The sequence below is a fragment of the Scardinius erythrophthalmus genome (genome assembly GCF_964197995.2).
Source record: "Scardinius erythrophthalmus genome assembly, chromosome: 5".
NCBI classification, from domain to species: domain Eukaryota; kingdom Metazoa; phylum Chordata; class Actinopteri; order Cypriniformes; family Leuciscidae; genus Scardinius; species Scardinius erythrophthalmus.
The window spans coordinates 54160271-54181018 of record NC_138225.1 but is presented as its reverse complement, the minus strand read 5'-3'; the positions used below and the strand labels follow the sequence as shown (position 1 = coordinate 54181018).

Sequence of the window (20748 nt, the reverse complement as noted above, 5' to 3'; positions counted from 1 at the left end):
GTCAGATGCTGGGATCGCCTCTCGTTTGATGCATGTGCTTTTCTTCAGTTAAAAGCCCATTTGCAACAATTCTTGTAGTTCAGACAACAACACAAACTCTTTAGAGGCTTGGAACAAAAAAAGAAGTTCAGCGTACTAAATATGCAAACTATACAGTATATTTTGAGGTGTAACAATATATCGTAATACAAAAATGCAACAATATTTATGTTGCATCATTACAACTACTATATATAATGTATAATAATGTAATGGGGGGATATTTGTGGGTCCTGATAATGCCAAATGTCTTGTTACCAGTAAAAAGTGGCCTACATTATTTTAAATATATCTAGTCAGTGACAGCGCACGCATATTCGTCTAAAATAATTCTGTATTTTCAGCTTCAGAATCATGAGTATTGTTATTCTGGTGTCTTTATTGTCCTGTGCTTTGAGTTATCAGTACTAAGTCCAAGCCTATTCATTTACACACACAATGTAACACCAGATTTAGCATTTTAATCAACAGTACATTTTTTGTTAACCTTTTATCATATGTCTTGGAGTATCGCAAAATAATATCATATCGTGAGTTCAGTATTTAATTTCAGTAAAATTATGCATTGTTACATTATGACAGGCAACCTCAAATTAGTCAGAAGTAATTAGTTAAAGGAGCCCTCGTTAGACGCTCAGCTTCATATCTGTCATCGGTGCCACTTCCAGCAGAACTCAGTGTGACTCGAACATCTTCATTCATTCATTCATTAAACACTGTAAACAGCCGTATGGAAGTGGGAAGGAAGGATTTCATTGACAATTAGATAATTGCATAGAGGAGAGAATATTAATCTGCATTTAGTTGCCTGGAGCTCTTAGCATATCTACCTCTTAATTATGTGTGTACCGTATAACGACCTGCGAACGCCTTTGAGAAGAGTGGGATGTTTGTAAGAAGGTAACATCCATAAATTTACATGAATCATGCTTTGTGTTTGCATTGGCAGATATTATTAATAATGCATTTTTGTATTTATTTTTTTTTTTTTGCCTGTAGAATGTTAATTATGGAAGTAGGCTATGCATGGTATAAATCATTAATGTTTCATCATTTTTTTTTTTTTTTTAAGTGGGTAAGGTCAAGTTTTTATTAACAGTGAAAACACAAACATGTAATTAGCTTCCCAAACTACAAGCTACTCATACATGTAATTTGCATACAAGCTACCCGTTTAATATTGCTAATTCATAAGTTAACAAAAATAGCTAAATTATTGCTTTGAACACATTGAGGAACACATCTAAATAAACACTTACTAAATTATCAGTTTTTTTTTTTTTTGCTGTATTATTCTCGCAAAAAAATAAAAAATAGGGCAACTGCATCAAACATAAGGCCATTATGCCCTATTTCAAAGTCTTGTTGTTTCAGGCTCTAGAACAGGTTTTCCTGCTTGAATGTTGATTATTCTCCTCATATTCTCCATTGTTGCGGCTCCTCTCTTCCCAGTCTCTCAGTATCGCTCTGTTTACTTCCTGTCTCTATGAAGCCCCTCCTTCTGAAAAGCACACTGTGCTCTGATTGGTCGGCTGGAGCAGTGTGTTGTGATTGGTCGAGCGCTTCGAGTGTGTTTGGGAAATGTCCCGCCCCTTACCATAACCTCCAGTTTAACACACTACTGACTAACTCAACCAGGCCCCGCCCCTTTATTCTGCGCATTCATTATTATAATGAGGAATATTGTGACGTGTTCGTTCCCGGGAGAAGCTCAAGACTACAATGGAGGCGTTTCAGGAGTTCAGGAACACTGACTCTGATATAGAGAAGAACTCCCGCTGGAGGGACTTTGGAAAACTTTTTCATGATCAAACAGCAACATTACACACTAAAGAAAGATGAACATGGAGGAAAAGTCCTCTTTAAGTGCAACTAATAAAACTACAAACAATCTTGATGTATAAAAATGTCCCAAATCTAGTGACAACAGCAGAATTTAATTACAAAAACAAAAGTTATTCTCATGCTTACTGAAGTTTATAAAAAGAGGAGTTGCATCAGTTATACAACTGCATGCACAATATAATGAATCTGTGTTTTAATAGCACAGAGTTTGGGCTTCTAGTGCTGGAGGGGAAGATCTTGAGGATCATTACTGCTGAAAATGGCTCTTATCGCGACATAAAAACACGCTGCAGGAGAGACAGTCATAAAGAGAGCCGGTGACATATGCTGTGATATAGCAATGCATCTCATTTTAACTGCATACACACGGGCTGGTCGTGTTGTTAAGCTCGTATATCCTTTGATAAGGCAAAAAAGATAAGGCCTGTGCTCATAAATTACACATAATAAAATATTAATACAAGTGTTTTGCATCAAGACAGTGAATCATATTTTTTAGAACCAAAACATTTAGCATTTGTTTTCCCTGCTGTAATACAGTCATTAAAATCATCCAGACATTAAATTCAGTACAACAAATACTACAAACTAAAAACGTTTTATTCAAGTCAACCTATATACATTAATTTATACCAGCAAAATTAATTTTTATGGATTAAATCGAGTTCGCTGAGTGTTTCGACTTTATACAGTGTTTTTACAGTAATGATATTCCCATTTTCTTCCATTTTGAGGTGAAATATGAGAGCATGTTGAGACAGATGTGATAAGATTGGAGTGGCTCAGCATAAAGGGTGCATGTGTGTTTTTCTTGAGTCAAAAATATAAATGATCAAATGATTTGTATTCTTCAAGCAGTATTTATCGTGCAAAATAACAAGGTATTAATAGGGTGATCACATCCAACTCACATTTATGTATGTCAGGTGCAACTAATAAAATTATAAAACACCTTAACGTACTGTATAAAATGACTCAAACACCTAGTGACCAACAACAGCACTTAATTAAATATATATATATATATATATAAAAAGTTGCATCAGATATATAATACAATATGAAAAAAAAAAAAAAAAAAACGTTTTTTTCTTGACTTTTTATAATTTTTATTTTATTTTTTATGTTGACGTCTCTTTTACAAATTCTTTTCACAGGAGTGTATTTACTCCTGTCCATCTCACTTTCATGATATCAGTATGCACCACTTAATTGCGTAAATGAAGCTAATGCAATAAATTCATGTGCGAACGCACGCGCAGCGTTAATTATCCTGCAGAGGAGATGCGCTGTTCTCGTCCACAAACCAAACCCGTGTCACAACACATCATAACACTGACACTCACCCCCGCCTGAACTTATCACGCCACCAATTAGCCTGAATAAAGTGAAGGCTGTTGCTCCTGTTTGTAATCCATCCTCATCTGTGAAAAGGGCAGCGAGTCAGGTTAGCATGAGCTCTGCAAACTGGCCTTCTGCCTCAGAGGACTGCGGGATTAAACGGATAATACAATAAAATATCGGGCTGCTGTTGCGGGTTATGCCAACACGATTAGCTTTCATTAAACCCAGGCTCATTGGAATAACATTGAGTCTTGCATGTTTCATGACACTTTCGAAATGAAATGCCCAGAGAGTGGCACTAAGAGTGTGTTCAGTGTTATAAGAAACAGGTGAACGTGCATCACGAACGCCAGCAAAATTGACAAATTCACCCTTCATCCAAATATTATTAAAAGTTTGGTAAATATTTTGTAAGCATATTGCATAGTTATGCTTGGAGTCAATTGTTTTATTTGTGATAATAACACAATGAAACATGCAAAATTGTGCGGACATCTACTGTAATTTTTTTCCTTTACAAAGAAATTATGAACACATGAGAGAACCAACTAAATATTAATAACTGATTATGTTGTAGTCAATGTATGCTTTTTATTCAATGCATATATATATATATATATATATATATATATATATTTATTTATTTTTTTTGCATAGTAAAATAAAACCTAGCTTTTTGCCAAATAGTTTTGTCGGATAAATACAGATAAAGTTTAGTGTTTTGTGCATCCCTGATATTTAAAAAATTGATATTTTCCTCATATTTGGATTGTTTAATTGAACTTCTAGGGTCATTAAAAACAAATATCCCCCCTGACATCACTTTTGGCCACTACTGTACACTAAACCCTAAAAATATCTGATAGTGTGAACACTAGATTATTCATGCATTTTAGCTTTTTTTAGCTTTTGTTGTGAATCGTGTTTTTAAAACCATGCACTACGGTAAAAGTGTTTTGAGGTCATAACATGGTATTGTGCATGAAAATAAGTCTTTATTATTCATTAATCTGCAACTGTAATCATAATGTTGTGTGAAAAGGAATAAAAGTTGTTGGTGTTTTATTGCCTCCAGTGTTGTATTGGTATGCGTTTTGAGTTTTTGGTAACACTTTATTTTGATGGTCCGTTAAACACATTCTGTGGACTATAAGTAACTTTGCAACTACATGTCAACTAACTCTCATTAGAGTATTAGTAGACTTAATATCTGATAACGCTTTATTTTGATGCTCCTCCAACAGACATTCTACTCACAATAAGTAACTTGTCGACTTATTTTAACCCTAACCCTACCAGTCTACTAATACTCTACTAACACTCTAGTAGACATGAAGGTGCAACGTTATTATAGTCAACAGAATGTGTTAAAAGGACCATGAAAATAGACCCGATATAGTCCAGCTTTGAGGAACACACTTCTAGCCAAAATAACCTTGAATTTGGTTACATGTCGTTTTTGCCAAAATAACTTGCGAGATGTATGACTTCCATCATGTTAGCAAAGTCCACAGTGATTACAAGGAGTTTGGTCTCATTTCTTCACTCATTTCATTTCTCTATCTAATTGATGACGAGTCTATTCTTGGGCGATGGTTTAGACGTCTATTCAATGTTCACTGACAGCCCAGATTGTGCCTTGTTTTAGCCTAGACGTCAGGGCCGTGTTTGGACGGCTATTTGACGTCTTTTAAACGCATAATTGCTCGCTGGGTAGTTTTATTAACGGCGCTGAAATGTTGTTCTGTGTTCTTCTCGTCCTGCAGGTCTCCACAGAATGGAGCGAGAATGAGCAGAGAGCGGTCGAGAGTGAAGCATGAACTGGAGGCTCATTGAAGTCACTTACCTCCTGTTTATATGGGACCATATAACAGTTCAGTCTTCCCGCCAAGAGCCCTCGGCCAACGAACAGCATGTTACCAAGCAGTTTGACTGGCTCATCTCTGACCGTGGCCCTTTCCACCACTCGAAGGGGTACCTCTCCTTCATGGAAAGATTCCGCCAAGGATTCACGACCCGGTATAAGATTTATAGGTGAGTGCACTCAATCGACTCAATGCTTTAGCGCGATAAGAGCTGAATCTCGTGTCCGTAAATGAAGTTTCTGCTGAACTTCTTATGGCTTATGAAGAACTGCCCTCAGTGTGAACCTGTTTTATCATCCAATGGAGTTCAAAGCATATCCAGCATTCGGTTCTGCTCATTCAGAGAGGGGCGATATGCATTGGATCTGATCAGCTCTTTGCTGGGTTCCCACGCTCATGAGAAACCTTGGGAATTTTAAAAGTGTGTTTCCAAGGCCGGGAGAAAATCATAGACGTTTCTGAAGTGAATTTTTTTGTAGTTCTGTTCTGACACACTGCATTGGGAAGAAATTGCTATTTGAGGCTGAGTGCAATCTTAGTATTCAGATTTTGTTTTAAACAAATCATGTTAAATTCATCTTGGGAAGCTGTGTTGTGTGAATAAGTGAGCTGTAGTTCTTGTGGAGAAATGATTTCTGTTGTTGCCTATGGAAGACTTTCAAAGGTCCTTGAAAAATAACGAGGTGAGACTTTACAGTAAGGTCAAATTAGTTAATGCATCTGGTATCATGGACTAACATGCATTGACAAAACCAAACCCTAAACCTGCAGAATCCCTGAGCCGACATGAAAAGGAGAGGTTTAGAGAGACTGATTCATCCGACGAGTGGTTTGAGAATCATTGAAAAATATGGTGATGTTCAATGTATATGAGAAAATGAAACTCTTTTTTGACCTTTGATGGATGTAAACCTGTTGTAGGAGAACTGATGAACCCTTGCCTTTCAAATAGCATAATATGGGCACTTTCATGCATGTTAGTCCATGATATCTGATGCATTAACGAAATCAAACCCTAAACTTGCAGAATCCCAGTGCAGACATGCGATTGGCCGCTGCTGATGTGAAACAAAAAGTCTTCAATGAGTTTGCTTCCAAAACGGCAAATTTTGCAGAGAGATAAGTATGCATACCTGTTAATGCAGAACCTGTGATAAGGTATTGTGTTGAAAGGAGTCCAAACCGAAAAGTAATCAAAGAAGGCACTAGACAAGTTGTTTGAGAATCATTGAAAATGTGATGTTTTTCAATGTGCATATTATGAGAAAATGAAACTTTTTGACCTTTGATGCATGTAACCCTGTTGTACGAGAACAGGTGAACCCTTGCCTTTAAAATAGCATGTTAGTCCATGATATCTAATGCATTAACAAAATGAAACCCCAAACCTGCAGAATCCCAGCGCAGACATGCGATTGGCCGCTGCTGATGTGAGAGAAAAAGTCTCACGAATCACCTAAGTGACCGATTTTGCTTCCAAAACGGCAAAAGTATGCATACCTGTTAATGCAGAACCTGTGATAAGGTATTGTGTTGAAAGAAGTCCTACCGAAAAGTAATCGAAGAATGCATTGGATTATGGTGCTAATGGACATTGCATGTCCTTTTACGAGCTTTCACTGCACAACTGCTGGTCTTTTCTCAAGAATGCTGCCACTTGGTGTGCAGTGACTTTACAGTTTTTTTCAATCGCTAACAAGCGCTTACCCATACTTCAGATACTTTTTCTAAACTCTTAACACAGACTCACACCTACAAAACACAATTGGCCAAATGGTTAATTGTCTTCTCAAAAACACATTTTGTTAAATATATACTAACTCTTCATTTCAAAACAGAACACATGTTTCTCTGCACACACTAACTTTACCAAAACACTGGAAATCTGACTCAAAATGAAATTATTCTGTCAAAGAATAACACTTGTTTTCACTTCACAAGGTACATGCAGTCAATCAAAGTACAGCAGGTTTCAAAATACTGGCTGTTGTTGACATTACTAAAACTGCATAGACTTTTATGTTTCAGTTTTACAGGTATTTGCATGCAAAACATGCAATCCACCGTTTTACACTAAATTTCTTGGTTGGGAACTGTATGTCCACATGTACAGTACTGTTCACATTCATAATCATTCCAGTAAAAAGCAAATCAGTTTTTATTCCTTTACTGTTTACTACAGGAGGTACAGTAGAAACACGGTTTGATAGAACAGAAAAAGTTTTACAGTATTGCTTACAGTGGACAAAATATCCATTAAACACACAAGAGCATTGTGAACAAAAAAACAACAGCAAAAAAAACATAAAATTACTGTATCTAATCTCTGCGATCTTCAGGGTTAGGCATGTTTTCATCAAGATCACATCTGATATCATCCAAGGCGATGCACCTGGGATAAAACTGCTTGGTATGTCGGATCCACCCTTGGAGCCAGCATCCATGGCTTCAAGGAGGGACATCTGGTCATGTGGCTGATGGCCATAAACCTTCCACCTCCACATTACATTTCGTCCAGGTCAACGCCTTTTGGCCAGATTGAATCCTGCCTCATCTATGTATATGGATTCATGAGGGGCCTGGTTGGCCTCCAATTCCATAATTCTCAAAACAAAGTTTATGTAAATCATGTCATTTACTGTATACCATACTGTACTGTAACCTATTGCTGTGTAGGTTACCTACTTGCAAAGTGCAAAGCTTATAGAACTGGACATTGAATTGAATATACAGTAGGCTACACTATATCTGGACATATTGTCGTTGTAGCTCCTTGACTCTCTCACTGATATATTGTTTTTGAACTGATATCATTGCAGAAGCAGAGGTTTTTATAAACTTTCATATTGTGAAATATCCTGTAGTACAATTTGAAATAACTGATTTCTGTTTAAAAATATGTATGTCATGTAATAAATTGTGTAAAATGTAATTTATTCCTGTGATGAAAAGCTGCATTTTCAGCATCATTACTCCAGGAAGAAAAGCTTGTTTCTTCATGACATTGTTCAAAAGCAACACATTTTGCTAGCAATCAAAATCACAATTTGCTAAAATCATGAAATTTACAAAAATGGTAAAAGTTTCATGTAAATGGTAAATAAATAAATGCAGTCCATACTGTATCTAAGGTTTGGAATATTGTTTTTGCTATTGTGGGATGTTGTGTGTTAACATTTGTAAATACTACAAAAACAATCCATAATTTTGTTGGGAGATATAGCTTGTCTGTTAAGAAAATGTAAGCATTATGGAAATGTGTTCACTGACTGCATATTGTGTGAAAACGACAAGAAATGTGTGAATGGTATGGCCACAAAAGACTGATGCTGTGCTAATTGTGTTTAGAGTTTTGAAAATGTGACAACTGATTGGACAAACGCTTGTTAGCGACTGAAAAAAACTGTAAAAATAAGCTTTCAAGGTAATAACATAAAAAGCCACTGCAGAGGACACATGAAACCGGTCTCTATATCTTCAGTGCATTGCGGGATAAAGCTGCATTCAGGCGATGTGGTCTCGCCCCTAATGGTCTCACGATCTGCAGTGGAGCGCGAGAGACGCTGGTGTTTTCACCTTGATGCATCGGTTCAGATCTGACTTTGTGACAGGAAAGCCTTCATCTCGCTTGCTGGGCCTAGAAATGCTGTCTGTGTGCAAAATTAGGATATTGCACACTCTAATCATTGTGTAATTAAGAGTAGCTGTTGTTCACAGTGTGAAAATGTCCTGCAGTGTTTGTCATCAAGAGATATTGCAAATAAGTGACGACAGTGCTATACCATGCATATTTACAGCTGTGTGAACAAATGGGCCAAACAATCGTCAAATTTAAAGGCATCATTAAAGAGTTTTTGGCACAGAAAAATTGTGTTTTATGCACATTTATGCTAACTTGTATGTAAACGCTTTACAGGCTGTCACAATATCATATATCGTGGCTGAAAGAAATCACGGTAAAGATATGTTGCGAATTTCTATAGAAAGACAATGCTATCAGTCAAATTCATCTTTACTTTGATTATTTTGGGTTTTGCTTTCTTTGTTTTAGCTAATGAATCACACTCGTCTGAATTAATTACATGAATGAAACATTTTTTAAGACCATGCTATGTGATTTAATTTAGAGGAGACTAAATTGCAAACCGTTTTTAGCTTAGCAGAGCCTCAACACACAGTTTATGAGAACAACAGCATATTTAACTCCAAAATCACATTATAACGTCAGCCGAGTGATTGAAAGGACTTTCTTTTTTGAACGGATGTGGCTTCCTATCACAGAGCGAAGAACAAATTATATTATTTATTCTTTACAGTGATAAAGTCTATATGTGCGTTATAAATATACTTTATCCTTATGAAAATAATGCATTTTATTCAGCTAAAGCGATGGCTGATTTCCTGGAACGTCAAAAGTTTAACATTTCTATGAGTCTAACTTGTGTGTTGAGCATGAATGAAACGGATAACGTGAGAGTTTAGCGTTTCATAATGCTCACATCGCCCTAGTCACATTCATTTAAAAAAAAAAATTACAAAACCCAAAAATTATTACTTACTTTTTGAGCTAGGGAAGTTTTTGAATGCATGTACAATGAACTCTTTTAGCACAAAAGCGCAAGTATTTTCTCCCCTTTAAATGTGAAAGGGAAAACAGTCAATCTAGAGAAGCGGAAGGCTATAGAGAAGTGAAAATTAAACAATGTTTTTTTGTTTTTTTTTTACCACAGTGAAATACTGGCATTGCCGTTTATTCTTTCCTGATATAATATCCTTCCGTTTCCATGAAAATGTACCCGTCAGTATCAGTGACACTTACATAAATCACCCAACACTCTCAATATGTTACGTGTATGTGAGAATCTCACTTCTTAGTAGCTAAATGAACATTTCCACAGTGTTTAAGAGGTGGAGAAGTACTTTTTCTGCTCGTTAAAATCTAGTTTTTCCACGTAACAGTGACACAGCATTCAGTGGATCTGCTCAGAAAGCTGCCTACCTCGACGGCATTAGCACTGTTCTGATGAACACCAATCCAAATGGCATTGTGTGCATCTTTTATGGAGTAGGCAATCCCAGAAAGTACCGAAAAGACCTTGATCTAATGTCAAATCCGAGGTGGCAGACAAGGAGAAAGAAATGTCAGTTACGAATATTTGTATAATTAATGTGCATTATCAAGTGTTTCAGATCAGTCACTCATGAGGTAGTAGGTTGTGGCTCACTAGGGATTTGAACAGAGCTATGGTTTATATATATATATATATATATATATATATATGTTTTTTTTCCATAAGGAAATGCAAGTAGTTTATGAACTCCAAATGATCATTGTGTTGTTCTTGTGTGATATGTATCATCATAATTATTCTTTTACAATCCCCCTGTTATCAATCATTGTATCCCTTAAAATTCATCTTTGATCACCAAAATGACATATTTAAATGTTTTTCTTCCTTGGAAAAAATGCCTTAAAATATCTTGAATGTAACTCGACACCCTTGCCTCATTTAGTATGCGCAGTTCTATGAATATGCAAATGAGCCCCGCCTCCACTCACTCACTCAGCTCAGAGATCCACTGGTTGACGATCACACGTTGATCTGATTGGTTACAAGGTAGTGTGTGACGTCAGAAACACCAGCGATTTCAAAGCGTGTTTTTGAGACTGTCTTTGGTTCACTGCAGTTTTAAGGAGGAAATACTCAGCAATGGTGTCGACTTATGAACTTACACATGGTTTGTCTTAAAGCAGATTAAAAACACCACATAGACATATAAACAACATTAAAAGCTGGATTTTCACCACAGGGGGAATTTAACAATGTGCAAGCTGTCATTATTCACTCACTTTGCAAAAAAGGCACATCTTTATAGTGCATGCATTCACCTTGGTCATTTCTCATATGTGATGAGTGTACAACTTGGAAACAAACAAAACCATTTTGTCTTTTATGTGTATAACAGTCTCAAGAATCAGCAGAAAAAGAAGAAAAACACTGCTGAGAACCATCTGTACAGTGAAACACTTCCTGGGGTTTATGAAGGAAAACAGATGTATGCTATTTGGTCTGTGTTGAACAGCATTCTGTCGTGGAGTTCGTTTGTTAATCAAAGATTCTCCACTCTTAAAAATAAAGACTACAAAAGGTGTTTTTTTTTCTTCTCTAAGCAATGCAATAGAAGAACCATTTTGGTTCCCAAAATAACCTTTCTCAACAATTCTTAAAATATTTTTTTTTCTTAGTGTGAAGAACATTTCAAGCTGCAGTCCGCAGTTTTTCCTCTTTGTCGCCATCTCTGTTCGAAATCTGCAATTGCAGTTATTCGCGGAATTATCAACTTTACGTGCGTTGTGCCTCGGCACGGCACAGCGCGGATGAATCCGATGTTTTGAGGAGAATGTACGGCTGTCAATCACCGCCGGTGTGGATACGCATTCGCAATCACAGATTCTACTTTTTGGAAGTGTGACCAACATAAGTGTTTTCACTGGAAAATGTTCTGAACAAGTAACATCCACTTTTGTTCTGACCAACTAAGGGGAAAAAAAGCATTGCAGTAAATCGCGCCGATTAAATCTAACGATGGCTTATCATATCACATCAAACCGTGCAAATTAGGGATGCTCATTTTGATGAATTTTCCCGACCGACAACCGCCACTCATTAATCGATTATTAACCGTTAACTGATAAGATTATAATATTGAATTGGCATTAAATACATATAAAATTGACGCGTATCTTTTATTTTAACATGCAAAGTGCAAACAGCAGCATACCGAACAGATCAACAACAGAACCTGGATTCAGTTTAAATTTCCACGCACCTGCAGCATTTCTGACAGTGAGAGAAAAACAGAATAAAATAATACAAATAAAAAACAAAATAGGCCTACACTAAATATATTTTTTAAACTTAAATAATTAACAAATTAAGATGACAAAAAGAAAACACTGAATCCGTTTGAACGAAGCTTTCAAAAAACGACATTTTTTTTCCGTTAGACCAAGATTTTTCGTTAAATAAAAATAGCAGCCATAGCTCAACACCTTGTCTAATTTTTATTTAAAAAAAGCAACATATCAACATGATGTGGGGTCAGTCTGGAGCTCAACGTGATGTGGGGTCAGTCTGGAGCTCAACGTGATGTGGGGTCAGTCTGGAGCGCAGCCTGTTGACAGTAAAACACCCTCTCCGATGGGACAGATGTACCGGGAATACACAGGTAACGTCTCGCTAGAGTGGCCAGCTTCGGGAAGCGCCTTTCATTTGCTTTCCACCAGTCAAGAGGATTAATATCCAGAGAAGGAGGATCGTCTCTCATGTAGATGTCAACCTCTGCTTCTGGATAACCAGTGGCTTGACGAGGGGTGCTGTAGTCACCTCCCAGGAGCATCATCATGGCGTTGCTTTGGCTGCGGTCTTCATCTCCAGCTTGGGTAGCAGACACCGCTTTCTCATCTCCTTCCGCATTGGCCATTTCCAAAGCAGCACACATTTCAATAAGTTTTGCTTTTGCGGCTTCTTTCTCCGTTTGTGCAAAAAAAGGGAGATGTTTATGGCGAGGGTCCAGGACAGAGGCGATCAGCCCAGGTTTGGCCACCAGATCATCCTTGTCAACCTGTGACGAACATATAACCTCCTTATTAATGCAAAACAATGACAATAATAAATAATAATAATAATAATAATAATAATAACTACCTCCATGCGGCCACTTAAGGCCTGCCGAACCTTTGCCTTGAACTCCGTCACTCTGTGGCCGTCATCCTCGGCTCTAATCAGGTGTGTGTTCAGCAGGCTAAAGGTGATGGGGTAAATGCTGGAAATTGAAACGTTCTTTTCTGATGACATTATGGTGGTTGCACATTTTAAAGTTTCCAACACGGGCGCACTCTCCTCCATTATTTGCCAGTGTTCGTCTCGTGTCTCCAGGGTTCTGGCATCTTGCAGCCTTGTAACTGTTCGGTCAGACAGAACAGCTGTAACAGCCCACCTTTGTTCGAGAAGTCTTCCGAACATGTCACACACCGAGTTCCATCTTGTTTTACAAAACTGAATGAGCTGGTGTTTCGGAAGTTTCATTTGTGATTGTTTATCTTCCAGTGCCTTGCATGCAGGGGTGCTGTGGTTAAAATGCCTAACCAGGCGCCCAGCTGCAACGATGACCCGATGCACGAACACATTAAATCCATCATTAACAGCGAGCTGTAGTGTATGAGCAAAACAGGGAACCGAGTCCCAGTTCACCCGTTCTGGAGAGTTTGTCATGAACACATGCAGACACTTTCCCATTAAGTCCCCATGTCTCCACCGCATCAATTAGTTTAGCTGTGAGGTTCTCAGCTGTGTGTCTGCTTGGCATACTCTGCGTTAGAAGGACAGCTGTATTAACTTGCCAGTCCTCGTCGATGTAGTGGCACGTTATTGTTATATAGCTCTCTGTTGTGAGTGCCGTCCAGCAGTCAGTCGTAAGGGCCACAAACTTTGTGCTTTCGAGTTGTGTTTTAAGCGATTTTTTTCGCTCCTCAAAACGGGCCTCAATTCTACAGGTAATAGTGCATCTTGATGGGATTTCGTAATTGGGCTCAATATAGCCCAGTAGCTCTTGAAAACCTTCACCACAGATGACACTTATGTGCAAAGTGTCTTTTACTACCATTGAACAGATTCTCTGCGTTATCTCCTCAGATCGCCGTGCATCGCATCTTCTCCCTGATAACATGGAGGGCAAAGTTTGTTGCCCTTCATCACTCGATGCTTGTGGGTGTTTGCTTCGTAAATGGTACTGCATTGTACTTGTGCTACTGCTGTATTTTAATACGGCGCCGCATAATTTACAGGTAACTTCGTTGCCCTTTCTGTTAAAATGATCCCACACAGTGCTTCTTTTCGCTCGCTTCATTTTGCTTGCCTTGCTTGGAAAAAAAATTCTGCAGGCACTTGTCACGTGTGTGGTTGCGCGTGTCGACGCGCTCCGTGAGTTAATAAATATAAGCTATATAGTATTTTATTTTTAAACCATGCAGCAAAAAAAAAAAAAAAAGAAGCATAAAAAAAAAAACGTTTTAAACCGTTTAACTGATTAATCGGTCAAATTTTTTACTTTCGGTTAACGGTTAAACGGTCAATATGAGCATCCCTAGTGCAAATTATACTTTGTTCTCAAATTGTTAATGTTAACAACATCAGCATTGTGTGACTATTTAATGCCCTTTCCATATTTGTCCTTGTTTTCGCATGGGCCGGTTGCAGTCTCTTTTTTTCTCCGAAGTTCGAAGACTTTCGCGTTTTACAGCGGGTGAATCTCCAGTTGGTGATTGAACCTTTCTGGATCCGCCATCAAATTGATAAGTTTAATTATATCAAGTGCTGTGAGAAAAGGCTATAAATCTCCAGCATCCTCACACTCGTAGCCTACTAGCCGAGACTCTTCTTTATGTGGACAGGTGTGACGTAATGACACAATGACAAGCTCGAATTTCCCGTGGAACTCCACCAGTACCACTGGAATTAAAAACATTATTACAAGCTTACCGTTCTGAATCGAGCTACGGCAAGCAGAGAGTGTTGAACACTGGCTGGTTATGTACTTGCTCAAATTATTTTGGATAATTTTTAACCCAAAAAAAGCTACGGACTGCAGCTTTAAATAATAATAAAATGTATTATTTTCCACAAAGAACTTTTTATGGAATGGAAAGATTCCATGGTTTTAAGGGTTCTTCGTGGAACCATTGATGATAATTAAAAACCTTTATTTTTAAGATTCTGCTTATGGGATTCAAAGCCGTTATTATCAGAAGCTTCATAGGAATTCACAGACACACAGATCCAAATTACATACAAAATATTCAAACCAGGAAAAATATAGTTTTTTAATTACCCAGTTACTGTGTGCATCCTTATCCTTATTAAAGGGATAGTTCACTTTGAAATTAAATTTAGGTATGTTTTAGCTTACCTCAAGGGCATCCAAGATGTAGGTGTCTTTGTTTCCGCAGTAGTTTCAATTTTGATATTTTTAGGTCAAACCGTTCTTGTCTGACAGTCATATAATGCAGGTCTATGGTCACTGTCTCAAAGAGCATGCACAGAGTCCAAATTAAACAATTCCCCATCGTAAGTACACATTGATGGCCTAAGACACGAAACGAGCGGTTTGTGTGAGAAAACAAACAGTATTTATATCGTTTTTACCTCTTGTACACAACTACGTCCAAGTGATCTGAGGGCGCGAGCGCTTCCTGGTGTGTGACATGCGCTCGCATTCTGGCTTAGTCTGTGCAAGCGCCAGAAAGTGTACAAGAGGTAAAAACGATATAAATACTGTTCGTTTTCTCACACAAACCGCTCGTTTCGTGTCTTAGGCCATCAATGTGTACTTACGATGGGGAATTGTTTCATTTGGACTCTGTGCATGCTCTTTGAGACAGTGACCATAGACCTGCATTATACGACTGACAGACAAGAACGGTTTGACCTAAAAATATCAAAATTGAAACAACTGCGGAAACAAAGACACCTACATCTTGGATGCCCTTGAGGTAAGCTAAAACATGCCAAAATTTAATTTCAAAGTGAACTATCCCTTTAACCGTTCAGTGTTTATTCTCTCTCATTGGTCAAACGTCTTTCCTGTAGCATCAGCAAATACATCTGACGATGATGAAGAGTACAGTCTGTGGCTTTCCGCTCACTCACACAGACACGATGTTCACAATGTCCTCCTTCTAAATAATTTCCCTCTCAATTCCCAACTCATCAGCTGCTGTTCCAAACAAACTTTTACCAACAGAGATACTGGTGCCAAGTCACATCCCGCGTCCATAAGCCGCTCTCGCTGGCCTATTTTACCGTTCATGTCAAGAAATCTGGCGTTTTGCATTTTCCCATTCCTGACACTGTCATCCAGTGTCTTTAAAGCGTCTGGAACGCCGTCCTAGAGGAGACAGACAGGCACGATGTGATCTGACACAACACAATTCGTAATATCACTGCTATATCCTCCAGTCTCTTTGCACAGTAAAGCTGCGCACGTTTGACTGACAAGCTCCTGCAAATAAAGACTCTCAGCTTTCACGAGAGCAAACTTTGATCCCTGCGTTTCTCCGAGCGGAGGACTGTGCGATAGACTTCATCTGGGTCTCGTGTTTGATATTCTAACGGGCCGTTTTTCCTTCGTTCTGTCTCTGCTTTCATTTCCACGTCTCTGTTGTTGTGTGTTTTTGCTTTCTCTCGTCTCTTCTCCCCTCCGTCCCTCCCGTCTCGTCCTGTTCTGTGTTCGACTCCACTCTTCTTTTATCTTTCCTTCACCCTGTCTCCGTACTTTCTCTTCACTGTATCTCTTCCCTCTCATGTCAGATGTAGTTCACTCCCTACATCTCTTAGAGTTATACTCTTCTCATGGACCCTAAAGGCTGGAAAAGTGAGTTTTTTTGTGTGTCACACACTAAAGGTGTCATCTCTTGATAACTGTGTTTGAGTAGTTTGCTGAGACAGTCTCTGTTCTTCTGTGCGTGACCTATTTACTGTATCCATTCTGTTATGTATTCTTTTATTAAAGTAAAAAATGGAACATTCAAATCATGTTGGAAAGAGTGTATTTACATACAACATAATCACGACTGGGACTGCGTCTGACATCGCAAACTGTCTTGAATAAGTAATTACTTCACAAACCCTAAAAACAAATGATGTTCTACAGTATATAGTATGGATGTGTGTAGTTTAAATGTACTGTGGACGTACTACATCCACCATGTTATAGTATACACTATATAGTAGGGAAGTATGCGATTTTAGATGCAGACTTGACAACGTCAGCAAGAAAATATTTTAGGTGAAATTCTTCTTTTTTTTTTCATTTACAATAAAACTATCTAAGTTGCATGTACCATGTTAATGTACAGTTTTGATAGAATATAACATGATTAAATGTGCAGGCCCTTCAAAAATGTAATAAAAACATAAAGCATAAATACACCCAATGCACATTCTTTATTGCAGTTTTTCTCAGTCGCTTTGGTGCGTTTCTCAAATCATCCTTAATATTTGCAAAGAAGTATGTGCATTCTCAAAACAGTTCGTACAAACAGCACCACACGTTGGCCTGTAACTTACTCAAAATCTTTAGTTCATCTCACAAAAGTAATTATTTATGTTGATGAACATATCAGTGCCATCAGAATGACAAGTCCTCGTGTCATTGTTCACAAACAAGATAGTCAAAAATCTTAGTCATGTTGTCAATAAAACACTGCACTCTGTGAGTATTCCCTGATGTAAACAGTTACTGTATTGAAATGCACTTCTGTATGCCATATATCCATTTCAAAAGTACAAATTTACACACTACTGTACGTGAGTTACTGACTGAAAGAGACTGGATAGGATTCACAGTTACACTTTTACTAGTGGTCTGGCGAAAAAATAAACTAAAAAATAAAATGTATATTATTGTGATACAGAAAAGATGAGGAAATAAGGGCACAAAGGCGAAAACACAACGTTAGAAAGGCAAACACAGAAAATAAACTTTGCTTTTAGTGTATATGCTCAGCAATTGAAGGTTCATGAGATGCAAGTTTGAGCTATTTCAGAGAACTGGCTTCTCATTGGTTGATCTACATTCTCTTCATTAGTGAAAGTCAAGATTCACCTGCACAATTCATCAATTCATGGCACATGTGTAGAAAACATGCTTGAAAGTTTATGACAACTAGATCAACCATTTTGCATTTAATGACTTATACGATGAACTAATGACTAGATGTTTTGAGGGGTAAGACTATCGCACAGAGAACTATTTAATACATTTTGAGCAACGTGGCATTAGCAACTGATAATGTAGGGAACCGCAGACAGTTGTTCATAATCAATTGCATGAATGTACAAAACTGCTTTTATGATGTGCACAAGTGTTGACTAGATGATGTGGAGGTTGAACAAGTAGTTTTGAGAATTTCATTTCTGAGAAATGCACCAAAGCGACTGAGAAAAACTGTAATTATTTTGCAGATGTATAATTAAAAAAATATTGTTGCTTTAGTATGTAGAAAGGATACATTGCCATCTTGCTCCGACCAAAGTGAATTGAACATTCCTGACATCCTAATGACGATTTCCCAACTCATTAAATGGACTTTCCAGGAGGACTTAAAGATTTATATATGTGGATGGATGTTGTGGGCCTTGAAAGAGGTAGTTGCGTAGACTGTGAAAGCATTATGAAATGGTTTACTTCCGGGTTGCGATGCCGCTGCTGTCAGATACAGTACAGTCTTCCACAAAAGTTTCTTTGCATACTCTCCTCTGCGCCTCGTTTACGAAACAAAATGCTCCGAACAGGCGAAACAGGACGGCATTAAAATTAACCACCCGTTTGTTTCCGACGCTGGGATCCTTCTGAAGTCTTTACAGAGACGCAGACGAGCTGTGAATGTCTTTCACTCCTCTATTTGTCCTGTTGTCGGCAGACTCAAGCGCGAGGAGTATGTCAGAATATGTCAGCCGTCAAGCGATTGAATCACAGACTGTATATAAATATGTTCTTAGTGTGTGTGACGTCACCCGTAGTGTTTCTGAAGAGCATTTTTGAAGCCCAAAGTGGGCGGAGCCGGTCGTCGCCATCTTGGCCGCGCGTCACTCCCGGATAAGCGAACATGTGCAGCGAGGCGGATTAGTTGACATGACGCTAACGCTAGCAGACAAATGGCTAGCAGTGACATCAGCGGCAATCCACCTGTCACTCAAGTTACCACGCCATTAATTATGCAGAACTTTAAGGCTTAATATAATTTACACGGGCGAGTTATAAAAAAACATTCACCCCCTCACAGTTGTCATGAAGGACAAAATTAGCCATATAGACCAAAACCACTTTTTGCACCAGACTGTAAACATGTTTTGTTCTGCTGTAAAGTTGGGCATTTTAACATGAGGGATTATGGGATTGAGTCTCTTCTGCAGCCGGCCTCTAGTGGCCAGTGGATGAACTGCAGTTTAACTCTCTCCAGTGTTGATTCTAGAGAGAGACGGAAGGTTGGCGCTTAGACTGAACACCAGTGGGCGGGGCCTATGGTGCGATGATGTGTAACTATTAATCAGGAGGCGGGGCATATGCAAATGTTTTTGCCTGTGTGACATCACAAATCCCACAACATCAAAACAAACTTGTTTTTGGAGCTTGATTAAATAAATTCTTTGTTTACAATGAGAAGACGGTTTAAGCTATGAAACTTGCAGGATGGTTTAATGGTACAAAGACCACTTTTCAAAATTTGATTTCTCATGTCATGACCCCTTAGTTTTTTACTTTTGAAGTTTAAATAATTGAAATGAATATCACGCTCGATTCGTGAAGTGCGGGAAACGGAAATGCACTTTTGCATTCGTCAGGCACATCCTCTCTGGCACGGAGACACAGTGGCGGCACTGAAGATCATGGAAGATCGTGTCTCCCAGTGTTCCCCTGTCTCCTCCAACAGAAGGAAGCATCAAATTCAGCCGTCAATGCAGGATATCGGCTTGCTTGTGACAAGACAATTAAATCGTGCATCAATACTGAGTGGAATTCACTGCGCTTCTCATTAAAAATTTAATCAAAAAATCTGCAATCACATCTGTCTGACATCTGCACTGCTGTCACATGAACTGGGAAGGCTCATCCATCAAATGTCGGTAATCTGAACAAAAGTTTGTTTTTTCCATTTCTAGTGCAAACGGTGAATCCAATGATGTGATTCTCCGGGCCTTTGAGTCGCTCAGGCTGCCACTCGCTCTTATGTGGAGAATTGGGTCATCTCGTCTAATTCTCCTCTCACTTCTAGCTGTCAGAAGTTACGTAATGCCAAATAAAGGCCGTCTAGTCATGTTTGGTCACACAATGCGGTGAGATCTGATTGGCGCTGTTTCTGACTCTTGTATAATCCCAGCACTTGGACCCAAAGGCCCGTGGCCTCATGTTCAGATTCACTCCGTGTTGATTTCACAAACACACTTCCTCCTCTGACTGATCAAATATGTAATAGAGGCTGACCCAGATGGACCTATTCAGTGCTTTATGAATAGACCGATGACTAATGCATAATTAATTACAGCAAAAGAGATGAATGCACACAAGCTATTTACCAGAAAATGCACACGACACTAAGGAAAGATGAGCTACAAACTTTATTAAACATATTGCATATTATAAAACACCAAGTTGTGCATTTAGAATGATACAGGAACATTAAAAAAGAAATGCATGGAAGTCCTCCAAAAGTGTCCATTCATAATTGCTCATTTTGTTCATAAAATAAAGTGTGCACTGCTGATATTTATATGTATAAGCACTTTCCCTGCCAGAATGCTCTAAGCTTCAGTCGGAAATTGAATCAAAACAGAACATTTGAAAATAATACTTTCAATTTGTGGTCAGACATTTGTTCACTATGGCTAATGTTCAGCCACTAGAGGAATACGCCATAGGAATGGTCACTATACTGCAAATAAAAGTGCTATACAGATACATGTGAATTGAATTGAAGCCTGTTTGTCTAATATTATTATTAATAATCACCTTCAGTAACCATCATATCTTGATAAATGGGTGCTTGCTAAAGCGTGTTCTTATTCCTTCGTTTCCACCAATTTGAGCCGTTCAG

At 38.3% G+C, this 20748-nt stretch overlaps 1 protein-coding gene across 1 annotated transcript in view; it reads left to right on the top strand.

The window, feature by feature from the left end:
- Nucleotides 1–20748, top strand: part of brinp1 (bone morphogenetic protein/retinoic acid inducible neural-specific 1) — a 175234-nt gene that overhangs the window by 34430 nt on the left and 120056 nt on the right. Inside the window, exon 2 of the mRNA XM_081365496.1 lies at nt 4995–5262. Coding sequence (XP_081221622.1) covers nt 5045–5262 — 218 coding nt within the window. The 5' untranslated portion in view covers nt 4995–5044. The remainder of the gene's footprint in view (nt 1–4994; nt 5263–20748) is intronic.